The 23,704-nt window shown below is 41.3% G+C and overlaps 1 protein-coding gene across 5 annotated transcripts in view; it reads left to right on the forward strand.

The window, feature by feature from the left end:
- Positions 1–4,424: 4,424 nt before the first annotated feature.
- The window catches only part of map4k1 (mitogen-activated protein kinase kinase kinase kinase 1), a 43,188-nt gene continuing 23,908 nt past the window's right edge, over positions 4,425–23,704 (forward strand). For all 5 annotated transcript variants that reach the window (XM_078284200.1, XM_078284201.1, XM_078284204.1 and 2 more), the window contains exons 1-2: positions 4,425–4,837; positions 21,494–21,551. In XM_078284200.1, the coding sequence (XP_078140326.1) occupies positions 4,730–4,837; positions 21,494–21,551 (166 nt within the window). In that variant the 5' untranslated portion in view covers positions 4,425–4,729. The remainder of the gene's footprint in view (positions 4,838–21,493; positions 21,552–23,704) is intronic.

Genomic DNA, 23,704 nt, shown 5'->3' on the forward strand with positions numbered 1-23,704 from the left:
ATCGGAACGGAAGGAACGAGAATCAGGCGGACGGACCAGTTGGGATATTAGCTCAATCAAACACTATGAGCTCAGTAAAAGTGCTTGGGAAGTGCTAAACAAAATATATAGTTTGCAAAAGTAAATATGGATAGCGGTATACTCTCTAAATATCTACTCATTACATTGAATAATTGATAAAAAGGTAACTTCCGCTTTTCTCGGGAGGATTCACCCACCCAGCTCTATTGGTTCCTAGCACGTTTTGGTTCCTAGCAAGCTGTGGTGAAGATGAATTGCTCTATCGCCCTCTTCTGTTCAAAATAAGAATGACAAACAATGTATGGAGACTTCAGATTCTTGTAGAAAGAGGGTGATTTGCTTTAATAACTTCAAGCTTTAAAGTGGCCTAGATTTGCTACTTTTCAGCTGTACCTTTGGTGCTTATGCATACTCGTATTTTTGTCTACTTTTGTCTGCTACATCGTTGACAAAAATTCTGGGATCGGGTTCCTGTACATAGGGTCCGGACTTCTGCCTGCACCCAAGGGGAGTTGGAGGGAGGTATTGTTGAGCAGCATTTCACACAGTCTCACAAAACATTGCATCATCCCACCACCAATTATAATACTGTCATGCTTTATTGATCCCTGTAGGGTAGTTCTCTTTTCACTTGCCTCCCTGCAGGGAGGTCAGAGCGCAGCGTCAGCTACAGAGCAGCAGCTCTGCAGCTGGGAGGGTTCAGTGTCTTGCTCATGGACACTTCAGCAGGACGGAGGGTTGCTGACAGGTGGGTGAGCCTGGGTCCTACGGTTGAAGGACGGTCTCTCTAACCACTAGGCCATCCTGCCAGCCTAAATGGCCCTAAATGTAATAAGATTACTCAAAAAAACAGTGCGGTAGCACAACCATAATTGGGGGAAAAATGTACATCATTAAGTTTGTACCTGATATTTTACTCTCAAGTATTACCTAACCTAATTTAATCTAATCTAATCTAATCTAATCTAATCTAATCTAACCCAATCTAACCCAATCTAATCTAATCTAACCTAACCTAATCTAATCTAATCTAACCCAATCTAATCTAATATAATCTAACCCAATCTAATATAATCTAACCTAACCTAATTTAACCTAATCTAATCTAATCTAACCCAATCTAATCTAATATAATCTAACCCAATCTAATATAATCTAATCGAATCTAACCCAATCTAATCTAATCTAACCTAACCCAATCTAACCCAATCTAATCTAATCTAATCTAATCTAACCCAATCTAATCTAACCTAACCTAACCTAACGTAATCTAATCTAATCTAATCTAACCCAATCTAACCTAACCTAACCTAACCTAATCTAATCTAACCCAATCTAACCTAACCTAACCTAACCTAACCTAACCTAATCTAATCTAATCTAACCCAATCTAATCTAACCTAATTTAATTTAACCTAACCTAATCTAATCTAATCTAACCCAATCTAATCTAACCTAATTTAATTTAACCTAACCTAATCTAATCTAATCTAACCCAATCTAATCTAGCCTAGCCTAACCTAACCTAACCTAACCTAACGTAATCTAATCTAATCTAATGTAATCTAACCTAACCTAACATAACAACATAACACAGCATAGCATAACATAACATAGCGTAGCATAGCGTAACGTAGCGTAACGTAGCGTAACGTAACGTAACGTAACGTAACGTATATACTGACATAACGCACCATAATGTAACATAACATAACGCAGCATAACCTAACGTAACCTAACATAACACAACATAACATGACATGACATAACATGACATGACATGACATATATCCTGACATAACGTAACGAAACGAAACCTGACGTACCGAAACCTGACGTAACGTAACCCTAAAGTAACCTAACCTAACCTAACATAACACAACATATATCCTGACGTGACGTGACGTGACGTGACGTGACATGACGTGACGTGACGTGACGTGACGTGACGTGACGTGACGTGACGTGACGTGACGTGACGTGACGTGACGCGACGTGACGCGACATACCACAACACAACACAAAATAACACAACACAACATCACATCGCTCTACTTATTGAGCAGTTCAGGACGATTGGAGTCCGTCTTTATTTACATCAGCCATTCTCCTGTGGCACAGTTAGCTTGAGGCAGTTATTTGTGGTGAACTGGCCTGTGCTGTGTGTCTGTCACATGTGGGTGTCTCTGAACCACACGGTAGACCTGATACTGTGGGCTGCCGGCTTTCAGAGAGCCGGGTGTCTGAAGAAGGGGAATAAAGGTCTAGTGATAAGAAGGCATGACAATATGGTGTGAGTGAGATGGTAAACATCCTCTCTTCTTTCGATTAACTCTTTAAAATCCGCTGCTGATCGTCCCCTAAATCTTTATCTTAATCTTTGTCTTAATGAACACACAGTGGGTCTGTTTGGCAGTGGGCGGATCACGGCTCGCAGGTTAGAGCTTCATAGGGTATATCTGCAGATCTGCTGTTTTTATCTGTTATTGTTTCCCTTCTTAAGATAAGATGAAACGGGGGCGCCCCGGTGCCTCACCGAGCAGAGCGCGTACCGCATAAGGCTCAGTCCCTTCCACAGCGACCCGGGTTCGAATGCGGCCCGCGGTCATTTGCTGCAAGTCCTCCCCTCTCTCTCCCATACCTTCCTGTCTCTCTCTCACACTGTCGCTATCAAAAATATATATAAATATTAAAAAAAATAGATGAAACTTGAAGGATCTCCATGGTGAAAATAGGTCGTTGCAGCAGCAAAAGTAATGGGATTCAGCAGTGGAAAAAAGACAAGTAGAATATAAGCACATAAATAGAATATAAAATAAGCAATTAAAAGTAATAAAAAATTAAAATAAAATAAACAGAATATAAACAGTTGTGGCATTATATAAGCTTGTACTGGTGTCAATTTATATTACAGTAACTAGTCTGTATTGGTTGGAAGTAGGGGAACATACAGTTGTCGCTAGCAGACATGATTGCTTACTCAAATATGGATTATGTATTAACATATCGTAATGAAAGATAAAATAAATATCAGTATGTATACAGTATGAAATAGGGAACCATTCTGAAAATATACTTAATATACAGTATGTTTGTTGTGTTCTGTAAAGCACTTTGTGACAAACCTGTTTGTTAAAAGTCTATAAATAAACTTGACATATTCAAACTAAATGACAGTGTTTGTTCACCCTGCAGGGTCAAACACTATGGCCTTACACATATCTTACATCTATTAGTAAAAATGAAGCAGCTTTAAACACAACAGATAGCTGATGTCTGAGTCTAGAGGCCAGATGCACATTTGATAAAGTACTTTTTAATATTGCAAAGTATTGATCAACTTTTTACCTCATGTAAAATAAAGGAACTTTTTCTAGAGACTTGGTGTGCAGCAAAGAATCAAAACTTTGCAGCAGTGGTTTTTCCTGCACTTGCCAGCACCATAAAATACATTTTTTCAGTCCTGCAGGGGCTTATTATTATTATTACTATTTTTTTTACTTTTTAATATTTTACGGTACGTTACAGAATAAGGAGCTTATTCAGTGGCATGGAAATGCTTCTGAACAGGAAGCAGAAAGGGAGCTCCAAGCACGAGTGATTCTTCTTGCAGAGCTGCAACACACACACACACACACACACACACACACACACACACATGTTTCTGTAGGTGCAAACCTGAGACTGAAACCTACACTGAAAACCCCAAACAGCACAACTGCAATTAATCAGCTACAAACCACACGTAGACACCCATACATGTCCTCCAAGTATGTGCCAGCACACACACACACACACACACGCACGCACACGCACACACACACACACACACACACACACACACACACACACACCACACACACACAGGTTGGTATTGCTATACTTGTGAGGACTCTGACTACATTAATCCCCTACTCCCTAACCCTAACCTTAACTCTTACCCCAACCTGAAGCTAATCCTAATCTTAACCCTCCTCACCCTCAGTTAGCCCGTTGAAAAAGTGAGGACCGGCAAAACGTCCTCACTTTGGATGAGTTTTGTAATCTTTCTATCCTTGTGAGGACATTTGGTCCTCACAAGGATAGAAACGCAGAAACACAAGAACAAATCTCAACAAATCGCAAACTTCAAAAAGCTGGAGAAACTTAAACTTCTCCTATTCTTTCTCTCTGTCGGTTTCCTTTTATCTCTCTATCTATCTATCTCTCTTTCTCTCTCTCTCTCTCACACACACACACACACACACACACCCAACAGGAAATAAAATTGGATTATGCAAATGAGCTGTAAAAAAAAAAAAAACGTTTGAGAGAGAACAGAGGAAGGTGTGAGGAAGGGAGGGAGGGAGGGAGGGAGGGAGGGTCGATCGCAGGGTGAGAAACAGAAACAGGAAGGTGTGTGTGTGTGTGTGTGTGTGTGTGTGTGTGTGTGTGTGTGTGTGTGTGTGACAAGACAGTGAGTCAGACTCAGAGACAAAGAGAGAGAAAGAGTCTCCGGCTCTCCCTGCGGCTTTCTTTCCTCGGCGTTTGTCAAGTGGAGGCACGGGGTGAAGACCTTGTGAGAGCGAGGGAGTCCAGCAGTTCTGCTGCCTATGTAGAAGCCGCTGTGTGAGTGAGTGTGTGTGTGTGAGAGGGCGAGAGAGAGAGAGAGAGAGAGAGAGAGAGAGAGTGACATGACCAAGGAGCAGGACTACTAGTACCAGTCAAGATGGATTTCCAACACAGAGCGGCTCTGGACATTTCCACCAGGAACCCTCAGGACGACTTTGAGATCCTGCTGAGAGTTGGAGGAGGAACCTATGGAGACGTCTACAAGGTCTGATCCATCAGTTTATTTATCTATTTACTAGTTATCTGAGTTGGAGTTTCATCTCTCCACAGTAAAAGAAAAAAAAACTCCATCCCAACAAGCGATTTAAGCTTGTAAAGAGTCTACAAATCATACTTTTCTTGAAACATTTGAAGAATCTTGCAAACCAGGAAGGTCCATTTGACTCGTTTCAGTATAGTTCAGCTTGAGATGAGAGACAACTTCTTGGAACAGGTGCAGTGAGGAGGAGGCATTTTATTTTAGTTATGAAAAATATAGATTTATAGCTCCATAGAAGACTAGAGTACTCATTAAGAGGGAGTTTTTTTGCAGCGTTTGCTACCAGCATCTGTTTTTTTTTACATTGAGAACAAGTCAACCATGTCTCACATCTGCCTCCACCTGCTCAGTTATCTGTGTGATCTCTGGCTGATAGATTTCAGTTTTTTCAGAGCCGGGAAAGTGGTTTCGTGCTCGTTCGGTTCTCACCGAATACTAAATCGGGAAATTCCTGATGATTCTGAAAGGAAACGTAGTTGTGATTGAGTCTGGTTTTGTTGGTTCAGTGCAGTCTCAAATCGAGTGCAGGTCCCAGGTCTGCTGGAGGAAGTGGGTTTAGAAGAAGTGAAAGTATTCTTGCTCATATCCTTTACATGTGTTTGGTGATCATACATGACATTAAACTGAACTCAACTGTACCGAAATCAAAGTATCTTGCAAATCTTCCATTAGAGTGCTAATTGCATGTTTTTATTTATTTGTCTACTCCATTTCACCCACCGTGTATGTGTTATGGTGTGTGACTCAATGAGGAGTTGATGTTTTGCTGAGCTGTGATCTATTTAACTTTGGCCCTTGATGCTTTTGAGTGAATTTTCTCTTTGCCCTTACCTCATCTGTGATTTTGATTGTGTTCTTGTTTATGTAGATCGATGTATGTTGCTTCCTTTATGTTTGTCTCGATGGTGTTTTCTTGTCCAGGTCTCTCTTGAAAAATACACTTTTAATTTCAGCACATAAACATCATGCAGAAGATTTAAAGGATTTGAATCAGTGACCAAATTAACGTTCATGAAAGACTGGGTTTTGACCAGGTGTGTCTGTGTGTCTGGATGTTGACTGAGCCCGGGTTTGAAAACGAGGTCAGCAATGGCAGAAGTTGAGGTTGAGGCATCTCATATCCACACACACACACGCACGCACACATGCACACACACACACACACACACACACACACACACACGCGTCAGTCAGTCAGTCAGTTACCTTGTGGCCTGATGCTCAGCAGGTCTGATGCAGTGCAGAACATCTTGTAAGGATGTTTTATTGGAGCAGTAACATCCTTGTTCCTGCTGCCAATAACCACAATTCAGCACAACACTGAGCGGCTAATTGCTTTTATGCAACATTTACAACAATTTTATAATACAATCAAACATTAAACAAACATACAAGCTTGGGGTTTTACTATAATATTTTTATTTTGGCCCTCCACCAACAGAAAATGTACTCCCCGTTGCTAAGCAACAACATCCTCGTTTGCTTCATTCCGTTCACACAGTCGTCACAGATGGAGCGATGCTGTTTGAGTTAGAAGGTAAAAGTTTGTATTTTGTGGTTATAAGCGCTCGTCTGGTCTGAACGCGTCACGTCCAATCACAAACCGTGGTTGGAAACAAAGGTTGTATATTGCACAACGAGTTCTGCTCCATGCTGCCAGTGTTTTCAGGCTGTTAGTCAACTGTTCCACTACAGAGCAGCAGCACAGCAGCCGTTCTCACCCTCATGTGGTTCTCTATCTATTTCAAGTTGAATTGGAGTTTACTGAGTATCTGCTCACAGTATTAGATACATGGACCGATACAGAGAGCTGCACTCCTTTTATATTGGTTTGTAATGCTGGCAATCTAGGAATGAAAGCTCATTCTACTGTTGCACTCACTGTAAGTTGTAAGTAAGAGCATCAGCTATATGCATAAAAAATGGATTTTGCTGTTTTGTAGTGGACTATCAGGAGTCAGCAGATCCTTCATCTGATTCAAAGACCTAAGCTGTCTTCACACAGGCAGCCTAAATCTGATTTTTCTGCATATCCGATATCCGAGTCAGACACATTTTTAAGACTGAACACTCAAAAAAGGCATGGAATCTGATCGTTTCAGATCAGATTTAAAACACATTCGTAGGTGTTTTGAAATGCGATTCAAATCACATCTCTGAAAATGCAAATCAGTCCGACTGCTCAGATCAAGTGGGTTTTTTTTCAATCACTCCCCATGCGACATGCAGGCCATCTGATGTCACATGTTGAAGCAATAATAATAATAATAATAATAATAATAATAATAATAACCTTTACTCATATGGCACTGGGGTGGAGGGGCGGGATTGTTCAAAGATCTGTGATGTTTTATTGGTTGGAGTTTATATTTACGCCTCCTGGTGCAGCATGAGGTCACCATGAAATTATTTTCCAGGAAGTAAAAGCAATGGGAGTTCACTTCATGGGGACTTTAACATAGAGGTGTAGGTCTGTTGCCCCTTTGCATTCGTCAGAGACACGTAACTAAATACATGTGGGCATCCATGCAGTGGAACAGTGTGGACCCTCTGGTACTTTCCAGAAGGCTAGTCGAGTGACAATAACAACCCTGTAAGGAATAGCTAACATGGAGTTTATCACCTTGAGACAGAGGAGGATTATGTGAGTCAGACTTTTGCACTAGCTGGTGGTTGTTTTTGATGTGGATCATCCAAGAATTGAAGCTTACATTCTTCTATTGCACTCAGTGTCAGGCATTCTGGGTGAGAGCGTCATCTAAATGCCTGAAATACTGTATAAATGGAGATGAAATTCATGGTGGTGCAATTCAACATAATATCAATTTATTGGGCAGCAGTGGAGAAATCAAACAATGGAGGCCTAGGAGTATTTGCTGGAATGTAATACAGTAGCACACTGTGTATGTCTGTGATAAACCAGCCTGCCTTTACTGACCTTTACTGTGTGATCGATGGGACACTGTGAGGTTTGACAAGTCTGTTTTTGATCCATTTAGAGAACCATCTGCCTACACTTTAACCACTCTCTACAGAGGCTGCATCTATGTCACGTCTCTTGTATGTAAGTCTAGGCTACTGTGCTGTAGTGTAGGCTACTGTAGCATACTGAACAATACTTACTGTGTTGTGCCATATACAATAAAAAACTTTATAATAGTAATAAACTTTATAGCTCCTTTCTTAACAGTGTTACAAAGCGCTTCACAAAACAAGTAAAAAATACAGCAGTAAAACAGAATAAAAACATAAAGTAGGATCAGAAAACATAATAAAAAGGAAAAGATATAAAAGAGGACATAAAATCAACAGTAGCCTACAATAGAGGGATTTTAGGTGGTGTAGCACTCTGACGGCCATATTGGAGGTCTTCAGCTCCTGGTCATGTGAACAGCTGATTGTGTTTCTAAACGTACAAAGTTGCACCTCAACAGAAGTCAATACACATGATTAATATCTGAGCTGTTTCTGACTGAACTGATCATTTCATCACTGATCCATCTGATTGATTTAGTGTTTAGATAATGTCAGCTTGTTAGCTAGCTAACCATAGTATCTGGTCAGCTAACCATCACTGTCTTGTTAACACATCTGATTAGCACACTAGCTAACGTAGCTAGTAGCAGCTAGCGTTAGCATGCTAACATGAACATCAGTGTGTTTGCTGGCTAGTTAGCTAGCTAACAGTTTGTTCAGGTTAACTGAGCTGACTCTTCTCAAGCTACAACTCAGAGTGTTTTGGAGAAGAGACTAGGGCTAAAGACAAGACAGTTTACTGTGTCACAGTAACCAAATCCACCTTATCACACTATTCACTTTTACTGAGAACGTTACTGAACGGACAACAATGTTTTTCAGGTATCTGTGTTTTTCTAGCCCGGTTATATATTTAGACTTAATTTGCACGCAGCACTGGACCTGATGCTACCAGATGTGGTTGCTAGGAGATTGGTGAAGCAAAGCCTCTATATTTAACACACTTTCCTACCTATTGTCTGGTCTTGTACCATACTATTATTTATTGTGTTGCAACTATACCGCAATCTGCTCTGTACCACACTACATTTATATTTAGTTATTCAGCCAGTGTTCGACTCTTCTCTATACTACTAAAACACAATACTTTCAGTATTGTACAATACAAGACAAAAACATAGTAATGTATTATCAGCAGTTTTGGCCTGTAGTAACTTATTCACCAAAACTACCTGGCCCAGGCTCTGTGCATCTTTTTTGGACATTTTGTAAAGTTTTTCAGTTTTGGGTCGTATCAGGAAAACTTTACAAAGTCCAAGTCAAGCTGTACTTTCATGTACCATGCTTATCTCTGCTGCGCTGTAACTGTACCGCACTGAAGTACAGTGAACCGTACTGTGTGTGTGTGTGTGTGTGTGTGTGTGTGTGTGTGTGTGACTGATGCAAAGCAGGGAGGCCGGGGAGCGGAGCACACTTCCTCTAAACAGGCCGGCAGCAGACCCTGCTGTTTTCACACAGACACAGAGAGAGATTTGCATAATGGTCCCCCCATCACACACACAACCACGTACACAGACACACACACAGCCACGTACACAAACACACACACACACACACGTACAGCTCTACATTCACACATCGCACACAGAGGTCAACCTGCAAATGCAGCACTTTTAACCGACAGTGGAGGGGAGAAAATAGGCCTTTTTCTGTGTATGTGTGTGTGTGTGTGTGTGTGTGTGTGTGTTCGATGACTGTGATAAAGGTGACCTGGCTTTCACAGAGCAGACTTCATTTTTACCAGAATGGCTGTGACAGTGCAGCAGCAGGAAACAGAAGTGTGAGGTGAAGTCAGAAGGAGCAGGACAGGACAGGTGAGGTGAGGAGAGAGGGAGGGAGGGAGGGAGGGAGGGGAGGGGCAGCGGAGACGAAAATAAACCCACAGTAGATACAGTAAATACCTCCTGGTCCTGTTTTCTGACTGGTTAGGAGGAGCTGGAGAAGGAGAGGACGCTGATGTCACTGCAGTCAGAGAAAAGGATGTGAAGACTGCAGCCACATAGATTTATTTAATCTTTTTCATCGTGGTAAACCATGAGATCTGTGCTTTTTTTTTCATTTAGTCTCCATCTTTGTCTCTCAGCCTCACTGTGGTGTTTCTGCACTGCACTTCCCACAGATCACCTGTCAATCAAACAGTGTGGGCGGAGCTTGGGTTTTCTGTTGCTGCAGTTTGAGTTTCTCTTTTCTCTGTCTGTTCAGCCATGGTGGCTATCACTGCTCATGCTAACTACCCAGTTCTTCTTCTTCTGTTGATTCCAAACAAACCGGAAGCGGAAAACGCATCACTTCCTGTGCGGCAGAGGAAAGAGCTACCAGACACCGGCTGATTAGAACAGACAGTGGAAAAGCTTTCAGGAACTGAGAATATGTCGGATCACCACTTTGTTTTATCAATAGCTGATAGAGAGTCGCACATTGATGAATTAAAGCAATTAAGCAAATGCACATGACAGAAAACGAGAGAAACAAAAACCATTGGAAGTATCAAGTGAAGTATCTGCACTCCACGGTTAAGTTTATTTTAGTTTTAGTTTAGTTTTATTCGACAAAGATGCACAAAATGTGACATGTATCCCATCAGCCTCTCTGCCTCCTGTGACATCAGTGTCCTCTCCTCCTGTCCCGCTCCGAGCCTCCAGCCTGCCTGCCTGTCTGTCTCTGTCTGTGCTGAACGACAGCTGGTTTTACCTGCTGGACGACAACACAGTGAAGGGTGGATACAGTCAGAGGACAAATATTCTTTTGAATCTGTATCTAGTCAAGTTGAGTTGAGTCCAATTTACTCTTTAAGTGCTTTTAACAAAACAGGTTCATCAGCTGAGAAATTCCTTGTACGTTGTATTTGATGAATAAAAGTTTCTGATTCTGATATCTCACTGAGCAATGCAGGATATACAGTATATACAAACACAGCTCAAATAAAGGAAGTGTTTTAAGACATGAGACACCCACAATGTGAAAAATTACATGTCTACATTGATAAAATGATTGATAACACAAACATTAATCAAATTATGCAGCTTATCGATGGATAGTTGGCAGCTAATGTCCTTGGTTGGTTGACAAGAAAACACTTTTATAGACTATATAGTGTGGCAATGAACTCTTCAAATATCTACAGATATATATCTATGACAGATATTGTATAATATGTGTGTGAACTAATCACTGACGTGGAACGATTTTATTATTTTCCTTTTGGTATAAAAATGTCTTCTCTTATGGGTTGAAAAGGACCAGAGAGTAGGCTATACAAAAAGTGTCAACGGTTCAATGAATTAGTGTTGTTATTGACACTGTAAACAGAGACAGATCGAATCATATTGATGTACCTGTCGTTGTGAGTACAGCTCTTTCTGTTTCGCTGAATGTTACATTGGAAGCAGAGGGATGTTAGATGATAAATGTATTGCATGGTCTTCCACTTCAGCATATATTTCTGTTACACGACTTTAGAAACCCTGAACACAGCGCTGCTAACACCTCAAAACTACAATTTGTATTTGTTTAATTTTAAACTTGTCATGGCCCTTTATGTACAATTTACAATTTACAATTTCCCATTTGGCAGACGCTTTTATCCAAAGCGACGTACATATGAGATTTTAATACAACACAAGCAAGGATCTAGTCAGGAGAGAACAACGAGAGTAAGTGCCATAAAGCTAAGTTCTGGTCCGACTGGACATAGGTGCTACGAGGTAATGCATAGAGTGCATAGAGGTAGATAAAGAGGTTTTTTTTGGGGTTTTTTTTGGTTACACAGTCCATCAGGTGAGAAGGTGTTCACTAAAGAGCTGGGTCTTTAGCCTTTTCTTAAAGATTGAGAGGGACTCTGCGGATCGAATGGAGTTTGGTAACTCGTTCCACCGCCGAGGAACCACAGAAGAAGAGTCTGGATAGAGACTTAGGGCCTTGTTGTGGCGGCAGCACCAGGCGCCGCTCCTTGGCAGAGCGTAGTGGGCGGGAGGGAGCGTAATGAGGGAGTTCAGGGAGGTGGGAGCCGTTTTGGTTGCTGCTTTGTAGGCGAGCATCAAGGACTTGAACTTGATGCGGGCGGCAAGTACTGAATGCTGTACGTTTCATTTAGCACCCTAATGTCAGTCATAAAAGGCTTTTTTATAGCTCTTAAAGTGTCGACTCCTGAAGGCTTTCTGATGACTGAGTGGGTTGATGTGGCAAGATCTTTAAAAAAAAAAGAGCGATTTTGGCTGAAAGTAGTGATAGATTAGTCATGTGAAAGTCGTCTGGGTCAAACAGTACTTGGCAAATACTTTTTTATGGTTTTTTATTGGCCTTCTTAGGTGCCAAATGGGTGAAGTATGATAAAATAACGAGTTTCAAAAGGTTAAAACAACCACAGGAAAGTTTCGAAAGTCAATTTAGGGATTTTTTTTCTGCTGTTACCAACCTATGTGTCTCTGTACAAAAAATTATTTAGTTATTTCTGTTGGATCCTCCAGGTGTGAATCAGTCTGAACCCTGACCTGCTCGCTCACTGTGAGACCAAATGCACAGTAAACCCCACCCACCTGGCGCTCTAAGTCAGTTAAAACAAACACAAAGGACTATTTGCTGCTACCATTTGACCAGAGTCTGCAGAAACATGAGTGTGTGAACTGGTTTATTTCAGGCAGTCGCTTCCTCAGTGGCAGGTTGTAGTACATGAGTCTGGTGCCGGTCTTGAGTCTGGTTTCAAGAAAACAGTTTTTGACGAACTGGACTTGTCTGGGTCTCTCGCTCAATATCGGATGATGACTTGACGTTTTTCCTTCCCCTCTAAAAAATATTAAAAAAGGGTTAATTTTACTGATGTTTGGATTATTTTCTCTACAGCATGACAAACAATGTGAGGGATTTCACCTGTAGAAACCTGTATGTGTATGTAATGTCTATGCATTGATTAGTCATAATCCTCTGTATTGATTGGTTGGAAATTGAAGGGTTTACAGTAATACAGAGCTTCTGTAGATGGATCTACGTCCTTATTAAGTATTATTTTCACATTTGAAAGAAAAAAAAGACACAAACACTTTATTTCCTGTTTTGGTTTTGGTCTTCAACAGGACTCGGTTTGGTCTGGTCTCAGTCTCGACTTGGTCTGCATTTGTGTGTGTGTGTGTGTGTGTGTGTGTCTGTGTGTATGTGTGTGTGGGCGAATGGGGGCGAATGTGTGTGTGTGTCTGTCTGTGTGTGTGTGTGTGTGCGAATGGGGGTGTATGTGTGTGTGTTTGTGTGGGTGTGTGTGGGTGAATGTGTGTGTGTGTGTCTGTCTGTGTGTGTGTGTGTGTGCGAATGGGGGTGTATGTGTGTGTGTTTGTGTGGGTGTGTGTGGGTGAATGTGTGTGTGTGTGTCTGTCTGTGTGTGTGTGTGTGTGCGAATGGGGGTGTATGTGTGTGTGTTTGTGTGTGTGTGTGTGCGTGTGTGTGGTTGTGTGTGGTTGTGGGGGCAGCAGTGAAACACAGTTTAATCATATATTATAAAGGGTAAAATCAAACTCAGTGTGGTTCGATTTGGTTCTGGTCTTGAACAGGACTCGATTTGCTCCGGTCCCGGTCTTGACTTGGCCTCCACCTCCTTTAGTCTTGGAGCTGACTTGGACTCGGTTCAGCGGGTCCGGTCTTGACTGCATGTGATCACGTCAGGATCCCCCTCCTCTTACAGTACGAGCCTGACTCCTCAGCTGACGTGTGGTGGGTTGTGTGTGTGTGTGTGTGATTCAGGATTCAACAGTCTGGTTTCAGACCTGCAGCCTCTCAGAAGCTGCAGCAGGTGTGTGTGCAGCCTCCACTACGAAATGAAGAAGTGAGATCAATGAGCAGTGAGCTACCAACCCTGCAGGATCTGCCTGCAGAGCGGAGTCAACTATGTCAAGCTTCTGCTGAAACGGTGTGGTTTGTGTGTGGTGTGTGTGTGTGTGTGTGTGTGTGTATGTGTGTGTGTGTTTTAGGGTGCAAAGTGCTTGAATTTCGGCTCGGGTTGATTCATCTTTGACCAAAAAAAAGAGGAAGAGAGAAAATATCTGATGCCAAAAACGATACACAAATGTCAGCCAAATACCAGCTTATCACTGGTGTGTATGTGTGTGTGTGTGTGTGTGTGTGTGTGTGTGCGTGTGGGCGAATGGGTGTGTCTGTGTGTGTGTGTGTGTGTGGTTGTGGGGGCAGGAGCGTAGTGAAGGATGAACCCGGAGAAAAACAGTTTAATCAGCTTTTTATCTGTGAAATAGAGTTGTACTCAACAAAACATATTATAGAGGGTCAAATCAAATTAAATGTGAGTTACATGAAACGCATATGAATATTTTTATGCATTTAATACACAATGGGAAAGCAGCTTATAATGTCTAAAATGCTTTTCTTTGAATCATCGCGTAATAACTCAAGTCAATCAGTCGGGTCTTCTCTCTGATGCTTCACAGCTGCTCCTGCAGACTCGAACACTTTCCTGTGACCTTTCATATTCACAGATCACTTCTCAGTCATTTCCTATATAAATTACTTTGACAGACGAGCTGACGGAAGCAGACAGGAGGCGGCTTCTTCTTCTTCTCCTTCACCATCTTCCTTGTTTCTGTCGGGGTGGGTCAGGCCCGATGTGACAGGTTTGAAGTCTTAGTTTGGTCATTTTGTCTTCAGCACAGAAGGTTTCTCTTTTAAGGGTTTCGGAAATGGTTGTGTGTGTGTGTGTGTGTGTGTGTGTGTGTGTGTGTGTGTGTGTGCATGGCTGAAACACATTTGGCCTCGCCTCACCTCGCCTCGCCTCGCCTCGCCTCGCCTGCAGAAGGTCAGGCTCGTCTCGTCGCGTCACTGTGGAAGCCGCAGGTCTTCCTCAACAACATTTCCATATCGCTTAAGTGTGTGTTTACTAGTTTACAGATTGTTTGCGGGGGGTCTTTCCTGTCAGTAACCTCTCTGATGTCACACACACTCACTGTAAATTTCCCCCGTTGTGGGATTAATAAAGGATTATCTTATTTTATGCACACTCACACACACCCTGAAACACACACACACACACACACACACCCGACCCTCTAGACTGCTCTCTTGATTGAATGGAGTTTCCGTTGTTATTGCAGCCGTCATTCCTTACTCTTAAAACCCACCGAGTGTTTTGTTTGTCTGCGCTGTACTGAGTGCAGACGCAGAATGACTGGACCGCTGCTGCCGCGACTCCTTCCCACAACACACCGAGCTGCTGTGAAAGCCCTGTATGTCTCTCCCAGCTCTCCCGGGCTTCAGCTTTTCATAGAAATTGTTGCAGCAATTACTGTAATGCCATTGATCTGCTACTGACTAACCGTGAGTATGAGTATCGTATGACTGCACTCGTTCAGAGAGATCAGACGGTGATGAAAGTGTTGTTGAACGTAACCATTAGCGAACGTTTCCACATGACACGCAGGTGAAAACGCCGCCTCCGAGTCATACTGTCGTCCTCTAGTCCTTCCGTGGTGAAGGAACAAAATCTTCACGTTATTCTTCTCCACAAAATGTCAGAGTTTGTGCTCGTTTCTCAACACTGTGTGAGACTGTGTTGCATAAAACACTCAGGAACACAGTATATTTGTCTGCCTGCTTTAATATCAGCCTCCATATCATTCGCGTCCACAGCACATAATCTTCATTTCAGAGCTGATTTCTCGAAATTATGTGTTGCATAAAACACTCTGGACGAATAGGTCTACAGCACATTTCTGTGTTAGTGAAGCCCAGTAGAGCCTGTAGAGTAAAGGAGACTTTACAGTGGTGTGTAACTCTGGTAGTCTCTTGGGTTGTGTCTCTTCCTCCAGGATAAAACCACAAAATCAGTGATTCTGTGATCTGTTGCTCCAGTAGAGGAGACTGGAGAATTGTGTTTTTTTTCTCTCTATCCATTCACTGCCAACAGTCTGAAAATCACTTCTGGCACATAAACGAATGCTAACAAGTGAATCGCTTTCTTTATGTTATTAAACCTTCTGGTCAGAAGAATTTCAGTGTTACACTTGTTCAAACTGAAAGGTTTGATAAACATAAAGCAACAGATTCACTTAACCCTCGTATTATGTTGGAAAGAAATTACATCCATTACGTTACGGGTCGAATTGACCCGTACTGTTTAAATACACTCAAAAACAGGTAAAGAATAGTTTAGAAAATTCAGAAAGAAGAAATATGAGAACATATGATATATACACTATATTTAACAATTTTAATAAACATATATCCTTTCTCACAAGCTGTGGCATTTTGATAACTCAGTTTAATTAACGTAATGCAAAGATTTTCAATTTCCCTAAGTATATATTATAGTATATATTTTTTGTATTTTGTAAAAGTAAGCTCAGTTACAGTTACTGTAGATATTAGGGATGATCTGCTTATCTCACGATACAATTCAAGACACGATATCTGGTTCACGATTGGATAAGACCGCGATACGATGTGATCAATAAAAGTTCAGTGACGACAAAGTCTGACTGCAGAATTCTGTTTATTTCTGAGACACAAATCTTGTATCAACAATTTAAAAATGTCATTACAAAGTGACAATGATATAATTTGGATGGAGAGCTTGTGAAACTGTGATGGTCAAGAGTCTCATTTGTGATTCCTACAGCAGAATAACATGGAGCTGATATCATGATTCATTTTTCTGCCTAACGATATGTGTTGTCACGGTTTTGTATTACAATATATTGAATTTCGATATATCGTCCCATCCCTAGTAGATATGATTTCACCTTTTTACTTTTTCATTCCTCTCCACATGATGAGCACAGTGTAAGAGTCTGTTTCCTGCACTGTACACACTGTGCTGGTTTTACTGTCTTGTTGAAGGGCAGACCTGGCATCTTTTCAACTACATTGTCCTCTGTCTCTGAAACCTCTTTCTCTATTTCAGTATCACAGTTGAAAATCTGTGATGGGACTTCTTGGACTGTCAGTCTTTTGGAGCTCATTTTTTAACATCTATGTCTGACAAAGTCTGTTGCAGCACTGAACAGAAGTGTGGGAAACCTTTTTACCCCCACAGGGGGTAAAAAGGTTACAAAGTGCTTCACAAATAATACAAAATAACCTCCCCCCCCCCCCATAACAGAGGAAACACAAACAACAAAAAAGATAACAACAAAAAATAAAAACAAATAAAACAAAAGATAACAACAATATACATCAAAGACATGTTTTTATTTTGGGTCTGTGCAACTATCTTTGTACGTGAAAGTATATAAGTAACATCATATTATTTGTATACAAAGTCTGTACAGACTTCCCACAACACATCAGGGCGTCCACACTTTGCATGTAAGTTCATGACCATAAATGAGGAAAAGTCAAACAATTTCAGGGAGAAAAAGAGAGGGTAAGCAGTATTTCAGACAACTCAAAAGTGAAAATGGGTCAAATTGACCCGCAACATAATAGGAGGGTTAAAAACAATTCAGCAGCATGACTAGTTTTTTTAATATATTGTCAGAATCTGCTTTGTCGGCGTTCCTTTATGTGCTAGAAGTGATTTTCAGACTGTTCCTCCATTGAATGGAGAGAGAGAGAAAAAAAAAAACACAATTCTCCAGTCTCCTCCACCGGAGCAACAGATCACAGAATCACTGATTTTGGGGTTTTATCCTGGAGGAAGAGACACAACCCAAGAGACTACCAGAGTTACACACCACTATAAAGTCTCTTTTACTCTACAGGCTCTACTGGGCTTCACTAACACAGAAATGTGCTGTAGACCTATTCGTCCAGAGTGTTTTATGCAACACATAATTTCGAGAAATCAGCTCTGAAATGAAGATTATGTGCTGTGGACATGAATGATATGGAGGCTGATATTAAAGCAGGCAGACAAATATACTGTGTTCCTGAGTGTTTTATGCAACAGTCTCACACAGTGTTGAGAAACGAGCACAAACTCTGACATTTTGTGGAGAGGAATAACGTGAAGATTTTGTTCCTTCTCCATGGAAGGACTAGAGGACGACAGTATGACTCGGACACGGTGTTTTCACCTGCGTGTCATGTGGAAACGTTCGCTAATGGTTACGTTTAGGCGAGTAAGGGGCGAGGTGTTTGATGTGTGGGCTGTGTGCTCCATACAGAGGTGAGACCAAGTCAGTATCAAGTCTTGAGGCACAAGTCTCAAGTCAAGTCTCAAGTCTAAATGTAGAACACCAAGTCAAGTCCAAGTCAAGTCCAAGTCATTAATGTCAAGTCTCAAGTCTAAATGTAGAACACCAAGTCAAGTCCAAGTCATTAATGTCAAGTCTCAAGTCTAAATGTAGAACAGCAAGTCAAGTCAGAACAAATCAAGAGTCCAGTATCAATTTAATATCTTAAAGAAAACTAAATATCTAGGACTTTTCAATGCAATATGGTTTTAATAGGATAAAAACTTGGTAAGAGCATCATGAGTTTGATTTCTATAATCAGTTTCAACTTCAATAAATTCAATCATGTGTTGTCTATGCACTGCAGAAACTGACCGACTTGTTAAGTTATTTTATCTTGTCTCCAGACTTATCGAGCTTATTTTAGGATTATTTTACTGAGATCATCTTTCACTGCACTGGCAGATAATTTTACTGATTTGGACTTTTCAGGAGAATGTAACTTGTTTCAGGACATTTACTTGGTAAAAGTGAAATTGTCTTGGAGAAAGTTTCTGCCTTCAAGATTTTATTCATTGTTTTATGATGATTTCTTGACAGAAGTCATATTGGCATGAATCGAGTGAAATGTATTGAAACCAGCAGATTATCTGCCAGTGCAGTGAGATAATTTCACAAAAAATATCATGAAATAAGCTGATAGGTCTGGAAACAAGATAACATCATTTTTTGCAGTGTGTGTTCTGTTTTTGGTATTTTTACATCTTTTTATTGCATTTCTGTATGCCTATATATTGGAAAAAGCTCAAAATGAAATGTATAAAAAAAGTTTAGGCAAGTAAAACAACTTTGGTGATGATTATGGTTAGGGTTAAGGTTATGGTAAGGGTTAGGCAACTAAATCTGTGGTTCAGGGCGTCCCGGTGGCTCAGTCTGGGCTGCATGCCGTGTGAATGCAACATCCTGGGCTTGAATCTGACCCAGGAACTTCACTGCATGTCATCAACCTGTCTGTCCTGCCTGCTACTTTGATCTGTCCAATAAAGACAAAAAACGCCGCCCAAAATTTACCTTAAAAAAAATAAAACTTGGTTAAGGTTAGGCAACTAAACGAATTTGGTTACAGTAACGTTTTGGTCATGATTGAAAAGGGTTAGGGTTTAAAACTTTGGCTGCAAATTAAAAACTTCACAGTAGAAAACTGATTTGCACGCGTTGGATATTGAACCCGGGTCGTCGCCCATCCGTACGCCCCCCCCACCCCTCCCTCCGTCTTTCCACCGCGCCATTTCAACGTCAAACTCCTTCCTGTGTCTCGTCGTGTCTCCTCCACCTGATGGGGAAACATGTCGTGTCCGTTTTCGTGCGCTGAGCGTCTTATTTCCATATTAAGACATTGTGCTCATTTCATGAAATTTCGGGACAACAGGGCGATCTGGGTTTAAAAGATAACTTTAAATGTACAAAACGCAGTACGATGTCTAACTTCATACAGTCAAAATGTCGTTAGATGTTACTGTAGCTCAGTGGGTGGAGAGCGGGGTCAGCGCTTCAGTTTCCACTGCTGCCACCCAGGCTGACGGCGTATGCAGTCATGGTACAGTGAGGCGTAAGTGTCCGTCCAATGGCATTTGTCATGTTTAAAAAAAACCCTTCTTGAAGCAGTGGAGTTTCCGCTGTCACGTCCTACTCTTCAGCCACTGAGTACAGTTACATTATGACTGTATCTGCTCTATTTCAGGGGCGTGAGTCTGGAACATCTAAACTGCAGTGTCATCCTAAGAAGTCCCTTTTTACCCATAAGAATTTATTCTTAATTTACCCGCCTGGTTAAAGTGGGAATCTACAAGATCTGTGTTGTTGTTTTGTTATTTTGTCTCCATCTTTGTTGCTAAGCGCTGTTAACCTGTTACTGATGCTGAAGTGTGTGAGGAGGTGTGTGAGGTTTTTGTTTTTGTAAAAATGTAAAATCTGTACCATGGTGATTGTGCCGGGTACTCTTCTTGATTAGTACACAGAGAAGTTGTTGCCTTGCACAGAAAAAAAAAAAGTTGCAGATTAGCAATACAAGATAAGATGCGCCACACCTGTTACCATGGAGACGTTTGACTTCCTGAGTTCCCAGTGCTGCTCGAGAGCTTTTACCAAGCTGCAAACCCCAAAAAAACACGTCACAGTTTTCAGATAAACCTAACTGTAACCTTTAACCCCGGCCTCCGCCTCACTGAAGACCTTCGCCTCACTTCTCCTTTTAAAGATAATTTTTGGGGCATTTTGCCTTTATTAGACAGTTCCAAGTAGAGAGAGACAGGAAAGACTGGGAGGGAGAGGGGGATGATATGTGACAAAGACATGTGACGGATTTGAACCCAGGACATTAAATGTGTTTACATGGTACGCACTTTAGAGCTGAACCACCTGACGCCCCCTCACCTCTCCTTTAAATGGAGGCAAAATAACAAATATAACGATTTCTGACAAAAGCCCGGTCCCTTCATGATCCAGCTAGTCTGCTGTACCTGGATTATAATCTTACCCGTCCACCACTGCTGTTATTCCAGCATGGTGTTGGTCTCCAGATGTGTGTGTGTGTGTGTGTGTGTGTGTGTGTGTGTGTGTGTGTGTAACTGTAACCCTGTTTCAATAAGGAGATCAAGTTTGGCTGTAGCTCTGCTCAGTAAGGAGCTGTCTCTGTCATCTTTCACTCTTGGTCTTTTGAATTTAAGGTGATTTTAATACTTTTTCTGCAATCTGCGACAGATTGTCCGCAGTTTGTCATGAAGCCGCTCTCTTCGCCACATCTCCCTTGAAAAATACATTTTTAATTTCAATGGCACTTTGTAAATGCTTAAATAAAGGCATACTATAAATAAACCTGCACACTGAAGAAGGCACTAGCCGAAACAGCTGTGCATGATTTCCCTTCTGCATTTATAAAAATACAAAAAACAAATATAATGAGAACATGAAAGGTCTTGGGAAACGTTTTTCTTTTCTGAGTGCGAACCATTTTCTCGACTGAATGCTATAAATATAATAAAATACCATGTAGGGTGTTGAATGTGACTAAGATGTTTTTATTTTAACTCTGAGTGTGTGTGGTGTTTATAGACTCTGTTTATAGACAGTGTGAATGGGAACTGAAGTAACACCATCTTCTGCTATCACACTTTTAAAGGTCAGTGTGTGTGCATGTGTGTGTGTGTATGTGTGTGCTTTATGTGGGGGTGTGAAAGTGTGTTTTCATGCTTGTATTTGTGTCTTAAATTCCAAACAGTGGAGCAGCGGACTGTTCTCTCTGCAGATCGCTGATCTGGAAATAACAAGGAAACACAACTGAAACACTCCAAAATTACAACGGATTTTCATAATTTGACTGAAAGCTAGTGTAAAAATATTAACCTGTGTGTGTGTGTGTGTGTGTGTGTGTGTGTGTGTGTGTGTGTGTGTGTGTTTCCAGGCACGCAATAAGCAGAATGGAGAGCTGGCAGCCATCAAAGTCATCAAGATGGAACCAGGTGAGAATTTAGCCATGAAGTTTCTCTTTCTATTAAATGTTTGTTTTTTTATGGCATTTCTTCTCTATAAGATTTACTGTTGGAGGGGAAATAATGACAGGAGACAAATGTCATGAGCATGTTTCCAGCCTCAGCTTGCTTACCGACATTTTTTAAAGGTCCCATATGGTGTAAAGCAGGACTCCCCTTGCCTCTGTGATGATAAAGGAGTTGGATGGTCTATCTAAACATGGTGAAAGTATCAAAACGCACGGTCGCCAACTAAATCCACACAATCCATATTAGAAAAGCGAGCCTCTAAACGAGCCGTTTGGACTTCCGTAACTTTGTGGCGTCACAAAGGTTCGCTCATTATCATTTTTGTAAGAAATAACAGACTAACAAAGTGTTTTTTTCAAAGCGGTTGTCATTGTTTATTACCGGATAGTTTTCCCTACCTGTAGCCGCCGGGCCGCGGCGTCTCACGTTTCACTCTTGAAACGGTTAGCCAATCAGAACAGAGGGGTCGTTAATATTAATGAGCCTTAAAGACACGGCGACAGAAACAGCCTGTTCTTGGTAAGGCTCAGAGAGACGCTGGAAAATGAACGTGTCAAAATGGATTGAGAGTGTTTTTGGTTCATGACACCACACACACAGCTTTGAATGGACCTCAAGACACAAAATAAAACACTGGAGAGTGGAGAATATGGAACCTTTAATACAGTGATTCTCAACCTTTTTCATATCAAGGACCCCTAATTTAGTCCACATTAGGGCCACGGACCCCCATTTGATGCGATTTTGTCCCTCGGACCCAAATCTGAGAATATTTTTATTGTTAGATATGATTTTGTCCAGAACTCCATGACTATCTGTGTTGTAGGGAGAGAGATAACAGTGAAATCTATGATCAAAATACTCAGTCTCCTACATTCTATAATTGTTCTTGTAAATGAAATAATGAAGTTTAACGCTTCATCAATTTGCTGGGGACCCCCTGGGATGCCCTCAAGGACCCCTGGTGGTCCCCGGACCCCATGTTGAGAACCACTGCTTCAATAGATAACACATAGTAGACATCCCAACTTAATATGATTCCATTACGGGGAGCTTTTAACAAAACATTACACCAGAGCAAACACTGAACGCTACACATACACACACACACACACACAGTGAGAGAGAGAGAGAGAGAGAGTCATTACTTGCACAGTGGCACAGCGATATAAATCACATAAATTAAAGCCATAAACCATTATATTCCACTCACGAGCGAAGAAAACAGGCTGTAATTGCATTTCATTAGACTTGTAACACTTTGATCACACTGATTATCTTCCAACAATCACTTGTGTAACCAGCCGCTCTGATTAGTTTGCATTCTCACAACACAGAGGAGACCACAGTGACTCATTAAAGATATGAGCTCATTATTAAAGCTGCTCAAGGCAACATGTCTAATGTACAAGTTCACCCGTCTTATCAGGTTAAATCACAAAGTGGAGCTGACACAGAGAAGAGCGTCCCATCCTCACTAATTGAGACTCTGTAGATTTCTTGTGGATGTCCTGGGTATTGAAGATCAGATTTTTCAAACGATTTCAAACCTCTTGCTGCCATCGAGAGCCGCGCTGGTGTGTGAAGTTTCCTAGTGCAGCTTTAATATTTTGAAGAACAATATTTTATTTTCAGCCTCATCAGAAATCTCCCAGATTAGATTGGTCTTGCGTTTCGGGAGACCATGGGGAATTCTGGGAGTCTGGGGAACCCGGACACATGTCAAGAAAATTCAGTGCAAAAGTCCAACAACGACTCTGTTGCCCCAACTGAAGTCTAAGTTTAACACATTCATTATTATGTGTTGACAGACTCTGCTGTCAACTTTTCACACTCTGGCCTCTTATCCAGAGTTTTCACAGCTTGATCTGGTGCTTTCAAGAGATACCAGACTCTGACACACACACACACACACACACACACACACACACACATACAACTCTCACCACATGCATCTGGACCAGAGAGGCCAGGTTCATGATCTTCATCAAGCACATTTCATTCCATACAGACTCTGGCAGAGCCTGTTAACTCTCCTACAAACTCCACTTTTATCCCTATGTAGTAATAAATATGCATTCTCTCTCTCTCTCTCTCTCTCTCTCTCTCTCTCT

This window comes from Centroberyx gerrardi, chromosome 6 (genome assembly GCF_048128805.1).
Source record: "Centroberyx gerrardi isolate f3 chromosome 6, fCenGer3.hap1.cur.20231027, whole genome shotgun sequence".
In the NCBI taxonomy this organism is placed as follows: Eukaryota; Metazoa; Chordata; class Actinopteri; order Beryciformes; family Berycidae; genus Centroberyx; species Centroberyx gerrardi.